General features: G+C 27.3%; 3 protein-coding genes across 6 annotated transcripts; 1 reads left to right on the top strand and 2 right to left on the bottom strand.

Annotated features, from left to right (window-relative positions):
• Positions 1 to 2,893: 2,893 nt before the first annotated feature.
• On the top strand, positions 2,894 to 4,143 carry LOC107495874 (peamaclein). The gene is made up of 2 exons (XM_016117085.3): positions 2,894 to 3,147; positions 3,596 to 4,143. The coding sequence occupies exons 1-2, from the start codon at positions 3,066 to 3,068 to the stop codon at positions 3,778 to 3,780; spliced, it is 267 nt and encodes an 88-aa protein (XP_015972571.1). The 5' UTR covers positions 2,894 to 3,065; the 3' UTR covers positions 3,781 to 4,143.
• Positions 4,144 to 5,310: 1,167 nt separating this feature from the next.
• LOC110272901 (E3 ubiquitin-protein ligase APD1-like) lies at positions 5,311 to 8,646 on the bottom strand. Of its 4 annotated transcripts, none has more exons than XM_021125555.2 (8): positions 8,517 to 8,641; positions 8,204 to 8,427; positions 7,802 to 7,898; positions 7,622 to 7,699; positions 7,106 to 7,326; positions 6,921 to 7,008; positions 6,122 to 6,458; positions 5,311 to 5,615 (listed from the first exon to the last, which is right to left on the bottom strand). In XM_021125555.2, exons 1-8 carry the CDS (start codon positions 8,626 to 8,628, stop codon positions 5,537 to 5,539), a joined length of 1,236 nt encoding a protein of 411 aa, XP_020981214.1. In that variant the 5' UTR covers positions 8,629 to 8,641; the 3' UTR covers positions 5,311 to 5,536. The 4 variants fall into 4 exon arrangements, with proteins under 4 accessions (XP_020981214.1, XP_020981215.1, XP_020981216.1 ...); XM_021125557.2 differs by having other exon boundaries at positions 5,313 to 5,615; positions 8,513 to 8,646; XM_021125556.2 differs by lacking the exon at positions 7,622 to 7,699.
• Positions 8,647 to 11,168: 2,522 nt separating this feature from the next.
• On the bottom strand, positions 11,169 to 12,933 carry LOC110272902 (pumilio homolog 12-like). Its single transcript, XM_052263159.1, has 3 exons — positions 12,254 to 12,933; positions 11,480 to 11,642; positions 11,169 to 11,369 (listed from the first exon to the last, which is right to left on the bottom strand). The coding sequence occupies exons 1-3, from the start codon at positions 12,931 to 12,933 to the stop codon at positions 11,169 to 11,171; spliced, it is 1,044 nt and encodes a 347-aa protein (XP_052119119.1).
• Positions 12,934 to 14,803: the final 1,870 nt, after the last annotated feature.

Genomic DNA, 14,803 nt, shown 5'->3' on the forward strand with positions numbered 1-14,803 from the left:
AAATTAGTGATTAATTTTAAAATATACATAACATTTTGATGACCTAACCCTGTGCACCAGGTTAACTACTTATATTAACACATTAGGTTGATTATATTAATATTATTGAAGTTTTTATTATAATAAGCTATGGTCCACTACTTCTATCTTGGAAGATTGGGTGCACTGAGAGAAGGGAACTGCTCAATTTATTTACTGGTCCCATGAATAATCATAAAGGACTTGTCATCAAGTATTTGCATATTGGTGAGTTTTATGGTATTTTTATTATGGTATTTAAATTATCTAATGTATTTTTAAAAGTATAAAATAAAATATCTAAAATAAAAAGTAAAATATTTAAAATTTATTAAATATTATGTATTTATTTTTTTAATAAATTAAGTACAATCTTAAAGCCACCATAACATTTATCTTATATATTTTATGGTAACATATAATAATCATAAATCAATAAAACATATATAAATAAAATGTAGTGTAATTTTTGAATTGGTCAAATTTAAGTTAAATTACCGCATTCTCATTAATTAACAAAATTATAATGCATGATCATAATTCATAAAATATAATTACTTAACTTTACTTCACATGATGAAAATTCACCTTTTTTTTAACTTATTATTAGCCATAATGGAATAATTAAATATATTTTCACAACATACATTGAACTGATTATTTTTCTTTTCTTTGCATTAATAATAATATGAGTATAAAGACAGGGAACGAAATGCAAATTATTAATTTTAATTTTAGTCCCAATAAGAAAAGACAAGTTTGTATAAATATAATTATTTTATATTCACTTTTAATTTGCATAATTTCTTAATATATAGTCTATAATATATAATTAATTTAGGAGAGTAAATAATGATAGCCTTGGTGGCATTATCCTTAGACCTATAAAAACAAAAATTTTAGTTAGATTGGATTCTTATTATTCACAAGTTTTCATGAATATATATATAAATCAGGAATTATTCTATGTGTCTGTATATATAAACCCTCAAGAAGTCATGACAAAACAATAAAACAACAAAGATCATCTTAAACATTTTCAGATAATATATATAAAGAAAAGATAAAGAGAGAGAAATCTAGAAAGATCAAAACAAAAGAGTTTCGGTGCTGTTCATCCCAAGAAGTAACAACTCATCATACAATACAATGAATATGGCAATTAAATTGATATGCATTGCAAGGTGAGGTCCATTGAGAAAATTTTTTGGATTTTTTTTTAGAAATATCACCTAATAAATATCATCCTACATTAACATGAGAATAATTTTGTAAAATTTAGCTTACTATTAACTTAATATTCTTATTTTAAACAATATATTTTTAAAATTTTTAAATTACGTAAGAATTTTTGCAATAATAAGTCCATTATATATAAGATGATATGATTTAATTTTGGTACTATGGGGACAAATGGTGATACTATATATAGGGATTAATAAATTCAAAAGAAATGTGGCTTCAGAAACATACCGAAACCACTATCCAGCTGTATCTAGCTTGCACCTTATTAGATGCCAATGAAATTTACCTCTTAACTCATCAATGATGGTTGTAATAAATATTACTACTCATTTAGTTTATACTTCTAAACTTATGTTTAATAATGTAGGTAGAGTGGTTTTTTAGGTACCCTTAAATTTGAAAAAGTTATACATATCTCTTGTAATAAAATGACATTATAAAACACACAAATTACTTTATTGAATGAAGAATCTATTTTGATAATATGTATAATTTTATTTTCTTACGGATTATAAAAATTACATCTAATCTAACGTAAGATGTACTTATCAAGTTCATCATAGTAAATTGGTTAAATAAAACAAACAATTTCCTCTGGTGCTATTTAGAAGATTTAAACATCTAATCTGACGTTAATTCAACTTATAAAACACCAATTATATTCCTATTGGCCAAATCCTTAGCTTTACCTCAATGATTTAATAGGTATTGGAAAAGTCTAGTGTGAGTATTTTTATTAAAAATTGACCAGTATTTAATTAAGAAAAGTAAAATGAATAATTTTATATTTTTAAATGAAATTTTACACCATTAAAATTATTAATGATGATTAATTGATGATTATAAATTATAAATTTTATTGACCTCTAACACTTCTCATAAATATTTTATCAAAAAGATTTAACAATTGGTAATTAGCAAGTTGATGCGAGTGATTAATTAACTCAATTCACTTGTTTATTTAAATAAATATTAAAATTTAAATTATTATATCAATTTATTAAATTTGATTTGTACTGGGCCGGAATATTTATTAGACCGAAAATTTAATGACTAATTCTTTAAATACAAAAATTAAATCTAAACGATTGCGTTTGTTTTTAAGAATAAGATAAGATAAGATATTAAAAATATAAAAAGACAGATACAAAATTTAATATTTTGTATTATATTTGATAAAAAAGTGAAATAAATTATAAAAGTAATAAAAAATAAATTATATCTCTTATTAATATTTTTATATTATTTAAATACAAAATATACTAATTTAATATCTCTAAATATTAATACAATATTTCTATTTATATTTTATTTATCAAATATAATTTTATATCTTTATATTCTTTATCTCAATGTTTCATCCTTTTAAACAAATACAAGCAAAGAGAAGATTAAAATGTACAAACCCATCTATATTAACTTACATTGGTATAATCTCACCAAAAAAAAAAACCTTACATTGGTATAATAATTTATTAATTAATAATAAATCCTTAAATATAAAACTCGAATTTCGAAAAATAATGAGAGTCAAAGAATTTAAGTATCTATGGGGAACGGTATAATGTAACTTTTTGTATCTTCCATGTATTTCACCTACCCTTCACTCGGTGCTATATAAATAAGTGCACTCCCTACTTCACATTCCCACAATCCAACAACACATTATTATTCAGTGCCACTCTCATCTAATTAAACTCCATATATATCTTACAATCACTCAAACGAGTTCTTTCTTCATCTTCATCACTTCCCCATTTTCTCAATTATTCAAGAATATATAATAATCTCTCAAAGCCAACATGAAGCTATCTTTTGTAACTCTGCTACTTGTGTGCCTTGTGCTCACCTCTTCTTTCTTTGAAGCCTCAATGGCTAGTCCAGGTATATATTATTTAAAACAAAATTAAATATTTTGTTGGATGTTATTATTTTATCAATAGGGACTAAGAAGGTACTAGTCAAATATCTATGGTTAAATCCAAAATTTTTATACGAACAGTGTTTATGTTAGGTATTAAGATGTTTTTTTATTAAGTATCAGAATATTTTTTTATATTAAATAAATATCTTTTATATATTTTTTGAATTTTTTTATATTAGCGTAACACTCAAAAGACTTCGAGTGTGAGGTGTGAAAAAACAGGCTTATTCTGCGCCGTAATTTAGGAGTAACACTCAAAAGACTTCGAGTGTGAGGTGTGAAAAAACAGGCTTATTCTGCGCGGTAATTTAGGAGCAATTTTGGAAAAATTAAACAGTAATTAATATACATAACATTTTATTCCAACCAATAATAAACACTTTTCTATGATTTAATTTTATGTGATAGTTTTGTGTGGGGCAAAGTGTGGAAGGAGGTGCTCAAAGGCAGGGATGAAGGACCGGTGTTTGAGATTCTGTGGGATATGTTGCAGCAAATGCAAGTGTGTACCTTCAGGAACCTATGGCAATAAACATGAGTGCCCTTGCTATAGGGACATGAGGAACTCTAAGGGCAAACCTAAGTGCCCTTAATTCAATTCATTCTTTCTTATTATACCATCTTTCGTTTCTAGTTTTTTATTCTTAAATTATAGATCCATATTAATTTCAAGAATTTAAACTAGAAACTTAATATGTTATAATTAATAAGCCATATGCATGTTATTATTCCATTAAGGACCCTTATTATTAGCATATTAAATTTATTTTTCCTTTATTTTGTTTATGAATTTATGATGTGTATTATTATTATTATCAGTGATGTTTAATTTTTGGGTATATTTGTGTATTTTGTATAGATGTGGTATGTATGATGAGAATGGGAATAAATGTGGGTCCTATATATTTTGGTGGTGTGTATGCATGTGAATTATTATTAATTATTATTTTGTCTTATTATTTGGCTTTGTTTAGTTAATAAAGGTAATTATTTTATAAGAAATTTTACTTAAATTTTTATCTCTCTTTTTGTTACAATCTTTCTTTTATTTTCCTTTGTCCGTATCTACTAAGAGTTTATTATGAGATAGAAATTCTTGGGTTAGAATTTATAGAAGAAAAAGTAAGTGGTCCAATTAGTGAAGCATGTGGGAGCAAACTAATAATAATTAATAATGCTTTGTTCGTACTTGGTAAATGAAAGAGGATCCAGATTTATTGATAGGAAAATTGTATTGTACTGTGATAAATTAAAATTTATTTTCTGCCCTTTAAAGTGTACTATATATTTGATGTAGTGATATTTTTAATAAATCGTATAAATAATTTTTTTCTTTTTTGTCAGTGGTGGATATTGTAACAGTGAGGTAGGTAATATATAATAAGTAGAGGAGAAAGAGAAATTGGGAAAACTGTAACGGTGAAAAGGAAATTTAAAATTATTAATAGTAAGTTATTATTTTTATTTATAAAATTTATAATGAGACAAATTTATTTATAAACAAAAGAAATTAATTATATCCTCGTGAAAGATAAATAAATTATTATTTTTACTTATAAAATTCATCTATAAATAAAATTAATGTCTTGGTAATTTTGTAAATTGAAATCATTTTTTAATATAAAATTAATTTTATTATTTATAGATAAATTTTATGGGTGTTTTAAATTTTTATAGACGAAAATAATCATTTATTTTTTTATAAATATAAGAGTAAATGTATTTTTCGATCTCTAACTATTTGTCCGATGGATTTTTTACCCCCCTAAGAAATCTAAAAACCCAAATCGATTCTTATCTACTTTGATATATATACGTTTCAGTCCCTATTCACTTTGAGTAAATGTCTTTTCGGTCCCTAATTAGGGACTAGAACGTATATATATCAAAGTAGATAAGAACCAAATTGAATTTTTAGATTTTTAAGGGGTAGAAAATTCATCAGACAAATAGTTAGGACCGAAAAGGAGATTTAATCTAAACATAACAATTCACATTGTTTAAACTCATCAAGACAAAATATATTAATCCAAATTTCACAACTTTAAATATATTGTCCAACACTTGTTTTGCATTATACTATCAAGGCAAAAAATAAGAAAGAATTATATCTTTCAAGAGAAAAAAAATGATTTGGAAAAAAAAAATAAATTGATAGCGAAGAGAGCTCAAAATCGAAATCACAGCAAGTAACTCATTCCCTAGAAACTTGAAGGGAAAAAAATATTAAAAAAAAGGTAAGCTATGTGGAAATAATAAAAGTGAATCATGGAGTAATACTACTAATCAATACACACATATATATAAGATATAATGTGACACATTAATATGATAACATTTTGACAAAGCCTAACTCATAAATAATCTTCGCACTTTGTGAATGAGCCTTCTGCACACAGGGCACACTTTGCTCTCTCCATCCACAATCCTGAAAAATATGCACTCTAAATAATTGAAATTCTACATTTTTTAACACGGATATGAAAATACGATTTAGAAATTACAAGATACCCCAATTTTTTTAATTTAACATATAAAAATTAGTAAAATAGTTAACGTAAAGTATTATAAAGACAATACAATGTACTTTATTAATTGCTTAATAGAATTTTACTTAGGTATAAAAAACTGAAGAATTAGTATTAAAAAGAATATTAAATCTAAAAATATATTTAAATTATGAGACGTAATATGTATATAAAAATTTGATATTTATGTAATAAAAGTGTAAAAAAAAATTTACACAGATATCTAATTGTGTATTATTATGTCAGCAAAAGTAATTAATTTTAAATTCACTAATTAAAAACTCGTCTAAATACACAAATTTTATTAGATGATCATATAAGTATATCAAAATTAAACTCTATATATCAATATATAATACAAATACTTGGATTAATTTAATTAATTATATAAAGTATGAATGCATACCTCTTTGCACAGGGAAAGCAAGTGGCAGAGTGGCCACAAGGAACAAAGAAGCAATTTCTTTGTTCATCATAGCAAATGACACACAATTTCTCATCATATAATTCCTCTGAGGAGCAACTAGAACCATCTTCTGATGATTCTTCTTCTTCATCATTTTTTGGATTTGGCTTCACATCATGATGATGATGCATCATTGGTTCAGTAATTTCTTGTGATGAAGAAACTAATACATTATTATTGTTGTTGCTTGTGTCAATTGTCACATTACTATTGTCATTATCATTATCATAACCTCCAAGGCATCTCAGTATCATGAAGATAACAATTATACAAAGTCCTACAAATTTAAAACAGGGCAAGTAAACTCTTTAGTTTAGTACAAAACATTATCTATTAGGCATTCCATTCCACAATTAAAATATATAAATTTAAAAAAATTAAACCTTTAATTTTGTTGGGCTAAATGCGTTTGCTTGATTTTCATGCTCTTCCTAACCCTAGCCCTTTTAAACCCAACAAATTTCATCTTCGACAAGGGGGAAAAAAAAATCATCTCTCAAAATTTTAAAACAACAACTTTAAAAAGAATAATTTCATCTCTCAAATTTCAAAAAAAATTATTATGTACTGGTAATTGGCGCAAATTTTGTTGTGAATGATAATACCTTATGCAAATTTATACATATTTAATATTTAAGGGAGTACTCAAAGTAAATAATAAGTAATGTCTAAACAAAAATCACACTAGTTCAATTCAACAATCTTATATCTGGAATATCAGATTTTAATTCAATTTTACCTAAAATAGCTATATAGGCTACCATACGAGTAATGAACGAAACTTCAACAAACCATTCTCCGTCACTGTCGTCGTTGTCATCATCTACCTGTAATCAATTTTTATATTAAATATTGACTTAAAATTTTATAGACACATGATCAACATTATGTAAGTTTTTTAGTAGTATAGTAATAACGTCTTACATTTTTTGGTGCAGTTAGAATGAGATAATATGTGTTGGGGAAGAGGAGGCTAAATGTGCATGATCCATTGATAGAAGAGTAGATGTTGTTGGCTTTGGTGGTATCATAAATCTTGGCAGAAACATTAACATTCAAGTTTAATACTATGTTCTTGTCATTCATGTTCAGAACTCCAATTTGGTACCTATCATCTTCCTCAATCATGTATTCAGCTTCATTACCTGTTAGCATTTGTAATATTATCATAGTTACTCCATAAACCTGCCTATAATTAAGTAAGTAGAGATAGATTGTGTTAATGTTGCAGGTGTGAAAAATGCATAAAATTAATTTCACATAAAAAAAAATTAATTTTTTATCTTAAATTTTAATTTCTAACTTTAAAACCTCAAACCCTCTAAGAAAGAAGAATCAAACAAAACTTAGTTTTATAATTAAAAGATTAACTAATATTAACTAATTAAAAATTAATTTCTAAGCTTATTTTTTTTATTATGGCAAGATCAATATAATCACCATTGATTGTCTCACGAATGGCAAGTGTATCAAGGGAGAATGTTTGTTGAGGCACCATTTTTTCAAATCTCCTTTCTCCTATGATCACAACAATAAAACTTACATGAAACAAAAGAAATAATATTAATCTCTTAAGAGGAAAAAAAAAAAAGCACTTTGAAATTTCATCTGATATATAACCTTTAATCACCATCCCTTCAAGCTGATTCCTGCTACTTGCTTGTGCTTCCCACCTCATACGAATTCTAGAACCCTTATTTAACCACAAAGAAAATCCCTAAAAATGAAGAATTAAACATTATATTAATCAGTTAATTTTATTCTTAACAAATATTTAACTTAGCATAATATCCATACATTCAAATTTAATATCTTCTTAGTATAAAAATTATTTACGCAATTATATAAACATGTATTGACATATCAGTAAAAAAATTCGACTTTTTATACTATAAAGTAAAATCTAAAATATGACAATATATAGCGACACAATTTACCTCGCTATATCAGTAAAAAAAAATTTAAATTTTTGTATTACAAAATAAAATCTTAAATATGACAACATATAGCGACGCAATTTACCTTGCGAGTATTTCTGGGAACAACTAAGAATCTTGAAGTGGTCCAATTTGTTTGGGAAATTAACTCAGGCTTCTGATTAAAGGCATAAAGAACAAGATTGTTGTGATCATTTCTCACTTCAACTTTCTCCACAAGAATTGAACTTGTCTTCATCAAACGCGATGAACTCGGACCAAGAACCAAGCGAGAATTACCATAATACCCATATTGGATACTTGCCAAAACTGCATAAAAAAAAGAAAAGAATGTTTACATAACATGAAAGGATCCTGATTCGTCTCGAATATTAAAATTCGATGAAAATTTTACATGCCACAAAACCAAACGACTAAAGGAACAAGCATGCATGCCAAAGTTTGTTCCCATCTTTGAGAGTAGCCATGGTTTGAAGTGGAAAGAGACATCATCAACGGTGTTCTGTGCATGGCTTAATTAATTAATTAAAAAGAAGAGAAAAATTGATGGATAGAGTATGATGAAGTAAAAGAAGAGACGAATTGAAGAAGAAATGTATGATTTTCCATAGTGTAGTTGCTATTCGTTCATCTAATGGTCAACGCAATGCAATAGTCAAAGGTTTGGTTAGTTAGGGAATATTTGAATGGTAAGTATATTATGTGACTGGTATTTGACGACAAAGCTATAATAATTCATCTACAATTTTATTCTATGCATACACAATACTAAAACATAAACACAAAATTAGGATATAGTTAAAAACAAAAAAGAAAAGAAAAGTGTATGGGGTGTGATTCACTTTTCTATCTAATCATTATATATGGATTTAGTTTATAATGGGCGTTTCACTATCTAGATGAGGATATAGAAATAAAAATGTTTGATAAACACAAAAAAACACTATTAAAAAAATTAAGCAGGTGTTCCGGTGTAGTTGATCTCCCTTGAGTATAAGTTGTCCAGTTTAAATCACATTTAAATAAAATTTTTATGATAATATAATTATATTGGTCTTTCAAGTTCAGTTTTGACACCAAATTAGTAACTAAATTAATAAATTAAGTGTTGAATTGACTCTGACTTATCATGCTGTACACATAGTTAAACAGTGTTGTTTCGTTTTAACAAAGAAAAAAATAAGAGGAGGAATAAGAATTTATATGATGTACAAATCATTATATCTCCTTTTATTTTCTAAAATAACCTCGTTTTTACCTTATTTAAGAGTTAAAACAAAAATATGTTATTTAGCCATATATCTAGCATAGTAAATCAGATAGAGCTCAGTATTTCATTCGTTGACTCAACGCTGAAAATGATCTAAAGACCAATATAATGCTTAGAGCTGGATCTCGAAAACTAATATAGTAAAATTTTGAATTTGAGACTAAAATAGTAAAAATAGTAAATTTCAATGGCTACTAAGGAGATTTAATCCCATCTCATCATATATAATAAAAGGATCTTTTGTATAGTCAAACCTCTACATACAATTAATTTCATGCAGCAAATTCTTCTCTCCGCAACAAAGTGAACCCAAAAAAATTGGAGGAAAATACTTGAAACTAGGAAGAAAATAACACAACAAATAAAGAGGTGCAGCTCCTAAGAGTTATGTGTGATATTACAGAGTTTACACATTAAAACATAGTCATTTATGTCTACTAAACGTGACATAGGAATTTCCTCAATCGACCAAGTAGTTTCTTGCCATAATGGTTGCTACGCATCATTGGAGAATGTTGTTTAATCACCTTAAGCAGTTCCTCTCGTGTGCCACCCTGCTTAATTATGCACAGATATATTTTAAATAAATGAAATTATAGCGCATATCATACTACTAGAACCACATTTTTTCACATATCTTAGTGGATTCAATGTTTATTAAAGGTTTATGCAAATTTTTTTTATGGTAGAAGCTCTCGACCACAAAAGTAGAAGGTTTATAGCACAAAGTACTTATCAAGTAACAAACAGACAAATATATTTCAACATGAACATATTTTCATGGACTATTAAATAAAATAAAGATTGTGTAATGTAAGAAAAATGCTGGCACTGACCTTGGAAACTATGACTGCAGAACTGATGACAAAATTAGCATATGGATCCACAAGAAGCATTGAGACATTTGGATAATGTAGCAACTCTAAGATAATGCTCCTTGAATGGCTTTCCCCTGAATCTTGGAAGAACTTCTCCACAACATTGCTACCATACTTGTTGCATGACATTGACACAAACTTGCCTTCTAGCTGTTTCATCAGACTCTTTGTCACTCTTGCTATTTTCAGTGACACTAAATGTTGCACCACATAGTTCCTGATTCCATATATGTGCAAGAGATGTGTAGGAAGTAAGAACTTTGAAAGAGAATTTGGAGAGTTAAAAATTTGAATTTGGATTCAATTTGACTCTCAAAATTTTAATGGACTCAAATTAAATTCCGAAATTTATAATTGTAACTCACATTAACCATTGAGCTAATATCTATTAACGACGTATTGATTTGGTACGTTAACTTGTTATGATTTGGATTCCTCAACTAGGTTCCATGTGATCAAGATTTATTAGAACTCTAAAAGCTTGATTGTTGTTTCCAGAGCCGAAGAATTTTCAAATTGAACTTGTTATTATGGTTTTGTGAGGATGTTGAGGAGCCAGTCAAGCTCCTACAAAACCTAGTAAGTCTTAGTCACATGGAATTTAGGCGAAGAGTTCAAATATTAGCAAATTAATGTGCAAAATCAGCACACCATTTACGAAAATCAGTTAGAAGCTAACGTGGGTTATTATGGTAAATTTTCGGGACCAAATTAAGTCCATTATAATTTTAGGAGTCAATTTGAGTTCGACTTTAAATTTCAAGGATAAAATTGAGTATTAACTCGAATTTGAATGATGAAGATTACTTTCACATTTCACTTTATCATTAGTACACCTACTAATGTCCTATTTATATCACAATAAAAGCTTTGTGGAATCTTTATGACATAGATCAAACACGTTATAAAGCGAAGAAAACAAACCCATAACAGTTTTCGGCGAGAAGTGGAGCATTTAGTATGATCCCAGCCATCAATAAATCTTTGGATTCACCGGGAGCATGGTCAACAAATTGCTGAATTACACAGCAACCACTTTTATCTGTTGCAATCTTGAAACAATTTGTTGCTACAATGTTCATCATATACTGCAAGGAAAAGCTCTATAATCAACAAACAATCACTTAAGCCAGAATGGAACACTCTGATTCTTTTCACACAAAGATTAACCAATCATATGATGAAAACAAATGAAGTGATTGAAGACATTTACCTTGGTATCTTCACTTGAGAAATGCTTGACACAGTGATCAACCACATGAAGACCATTGGTGTTAGTAGACAAAGCAACAACACTTGGTGTCAGCGCCGACATTATACATAATCTTTGTTCTTGGTTTGTAACATGCTCCAATAACTTCTGAACAGACCTAGTACTGCATTCAAGTTTGAAAAGAAAACAAAGCATCAATTAGAAAAACTTGCATTAAGTTTGTTTATACCTGTGAGATATGAAAATTTTGGTTGGCTAATTGATACCGGATAGTTGTCTAATTGTTCTTAAAACATTGGGAGATCGAAATTTGTTTACATGAAGAGAAAAATAAAAATATAAATAAGATATCTTTGTTATCAAATTTGATTAATTTTGTAAGATATTTCTCTAAATGTCTTTTATTAAAGCATGATATCAATATAAACATACAATCTTGTTAAAATACAAAATACACAATAAAAATGAATTAAATAATATATGTATTTATATATAAATATATGATAGTTAATTTTGTTGTATAATATATATCTTTTATCTTCAAATCTTTTGTTTTTGGTATACATGTCCATCAAAATATTTCGTATATAGGAGTATATATATATAGTGTTTGTTTATTGAGACAAAAATTATGAAAGATATGGTCATAGACAAACACCCATTATAAACATGTATTTTATATCTCTCTAAAATGCTAAAACACAAATTTTTAACTTGAGATACTAATAAGTCTAAAAGAACAACCATGGTGAATAGAGAAAAAGACATACATACCCATGAATGTCAAGGCAAAGATTGACAAACTTAAGGACATTCTTAGTCGCATTGAAAACAATGGTAGTGATTTGTTCCTCACTGCAAATCTCAACCAACTTCTGAAAAACGTAGTTCCCAAAAGAGTGCCCCATCATCTCAATCACATTATGATCAACAAGCTCTTGGAAAAAAACAGAAACCTCTTCCTTTGATGTTAACCCTTTCATGGTGTCCTGCAAAACCCTGCATCCACATTGAGTCTTGGCCAAATCCAGAATCTTCCCCCTCAAATAATTCACGGACGAACAAGGACGCTGAGACCAACTCTGTGGACTCCTAGTACCATTGAAATTACGATGGACATTTCTTCTGCTATTATTACCATTGATCATCAAAGACTCATTCATTGGAATAAGTCTCGTTGGAACTGTGTTAGAATGTTGCATCGATGGAGGCACCAAATAGGATGAAGGATTAGGAGAAACAAAAGGGTACTTGTATTCGTACCCTTGTTCTTCTTCATCGAAAGAGAATATGGTTGACCGTTGACCAGAAAAATCAGGATTATTATTATTGTGGGGTGTTAATGAAACACGAGAAAAAGCCTCTTGAAGCTGATTCTCGTAAAAGGGTATCTGGTTTTGCCCCTCAAAAGCATGATAACGATGATAGCAAGAAGAACATGGGTGGTTGAACATGGTTGAAGAAGCAAGAGAAAAAAAAAAAAGGGGGGTTTGAAGTTTGAAGTTTGAAGGCTTGTTAGTGAAGGCAAGGTACATATATAGAAGGAGAGAAATTATGATATTCTTTTACTTAATGGTCATTTATTATTTTGATTCTATAATTAATAATAGTTAGAAGAGGTGTGGTTGCAATGACTTTGATTCTGCTTTCTGCATGCAATATATGGCAAGTTTACATGCTCTGCCGAAACTACCTGGAAAAACAATGAGAGAGAACCAAAAAGATTATAACACAGTCAAAGCTTTATGCTGTACTTGCATTCAGATATTCATAGAGGGGGACATGCTTTTTAAGTTTTACTTCTTTTGTTGGCTTATACATAGCATCAAATATCATTTTTATACTTCAAAATAAAAATATATATAATTATTTTTAGGTGGAAATTCAGGTGGAGTCGATTTCACGTAAAGTTGATAGTTGAGAGGTTAATGATATTACATTTAAAAGATATGAAATTGCAAAAATAGTTATCATCATGTTTCTAACTAACCTTCTTAAGTATGAGCTATTGTTTTCTGTAGCTGAAAACAATTATCTACCTTATGCAATTTTAAGAATAACATTTAGGCTATGTTTGGTTGGAAGGAAAGAAATAGAAAAGAAAGAAAAAAAAAAGGAAAGAAATTGAGTGGATTTTTATTTTCTTTAAATGTGTTTAGATGAAAGGAAAATAAGAAGAAAAGAAATGTTATAAAAAGACAACTTTACTCTTGTATTATAAAATACATTGAAAAAAGTGAAGGGGTAATATTGGAAGTTGCGAGAGTAAATAAGTTTTCCCTCTTTTTCTTTTCAATATTGGAGTCCCACCAGTTTTTTTCCATCCCTTTTCTTTCTTCTCTAATTTTTTTTGTAACCAAACAATGAAAAATGATCATTTTCCTTCCTCTTTTCTTTCCTTCTATTTTCTCTTCAAACAAACATAGTGTTAGACTTTATTTCGATATAGGAAAGATTGAAAAGAAAGAAAATAAGAGGAAAAAAATGAAAAGAGAAAAAATAAAAGAAAAAAGTGAAATTATTTGTGTGCTGTTTGGACGAAGAGAAAATAAATGAAAATTTTTTTTTTGTTTTGATAAAAAGAAAAAATTATAATAGTATAAAATTTCATTAATATATTTATAATAAAATAAAATAATAAAACTGTAGATAACATTTTAAATACACAAAAATAATATTTTCTTCTATTTTTTTGTTTGTAATGGATGAAATTTTTTTTTGGTAAAATCACACAAATATTTATCATTTTTCTCATTTTCTTTGACATCTAAATAAAAGAAAATAAAATTTTTCATTTATTTTTTTCTTAAACCAAACATAGTGAAATTATTTTTAGAACCTTAATAATTTGTTTTTATTATTAATTATTATATCAACATCATTGTTGATAATTATTATTCGGAGAGAAATGATGAAGTTAATAAATCGAGTCATTTTGTTAGATTGACCGATGCTTCCTTCTCTAGTTTATCTATGTTTCTAAGTTTTCTAGAATGAGAACTGCTAGTTATTTTAAAATTACGTTCAAACGAGTTTTTTTTTTCCTGTGTCTTTTTCATTTATTTTAACAAAATTTTTTATTATTTATCTTTAGACTATTTGATCAAATAATTAAATTTAGTTATGGAACATCACTATTTCAGAATATCATTTATTTGCACAAAATAAGTAATATTTAGAGAATATTTTATTATGTATTTAGCTTTTATAACTTACAATGAATACAAAATTTAATTTACACAATTTTATAATCTCATCAATCTATGTGTTATCTATAATATTTATGTTTTGACAATTATGTAAAATGTTTTAAAAAAATTATAA

The sequence above is a fragment of the Arachis duranensis genome, chromosome 6 (genome assembly GCF_000817695.3).
Source record: "Arachis duranensis cultivar V14167 chromosome 6, aradu.V14167.gnm2.J7QH, whole genome shotgun sequence".
NCBI classification, from domain to species: Eukaryota; Viridiplantae; Streptophyta; class Magnoliopsida; order Fabales; family Fabaceae; genus Arachis; species Arachis duranensis.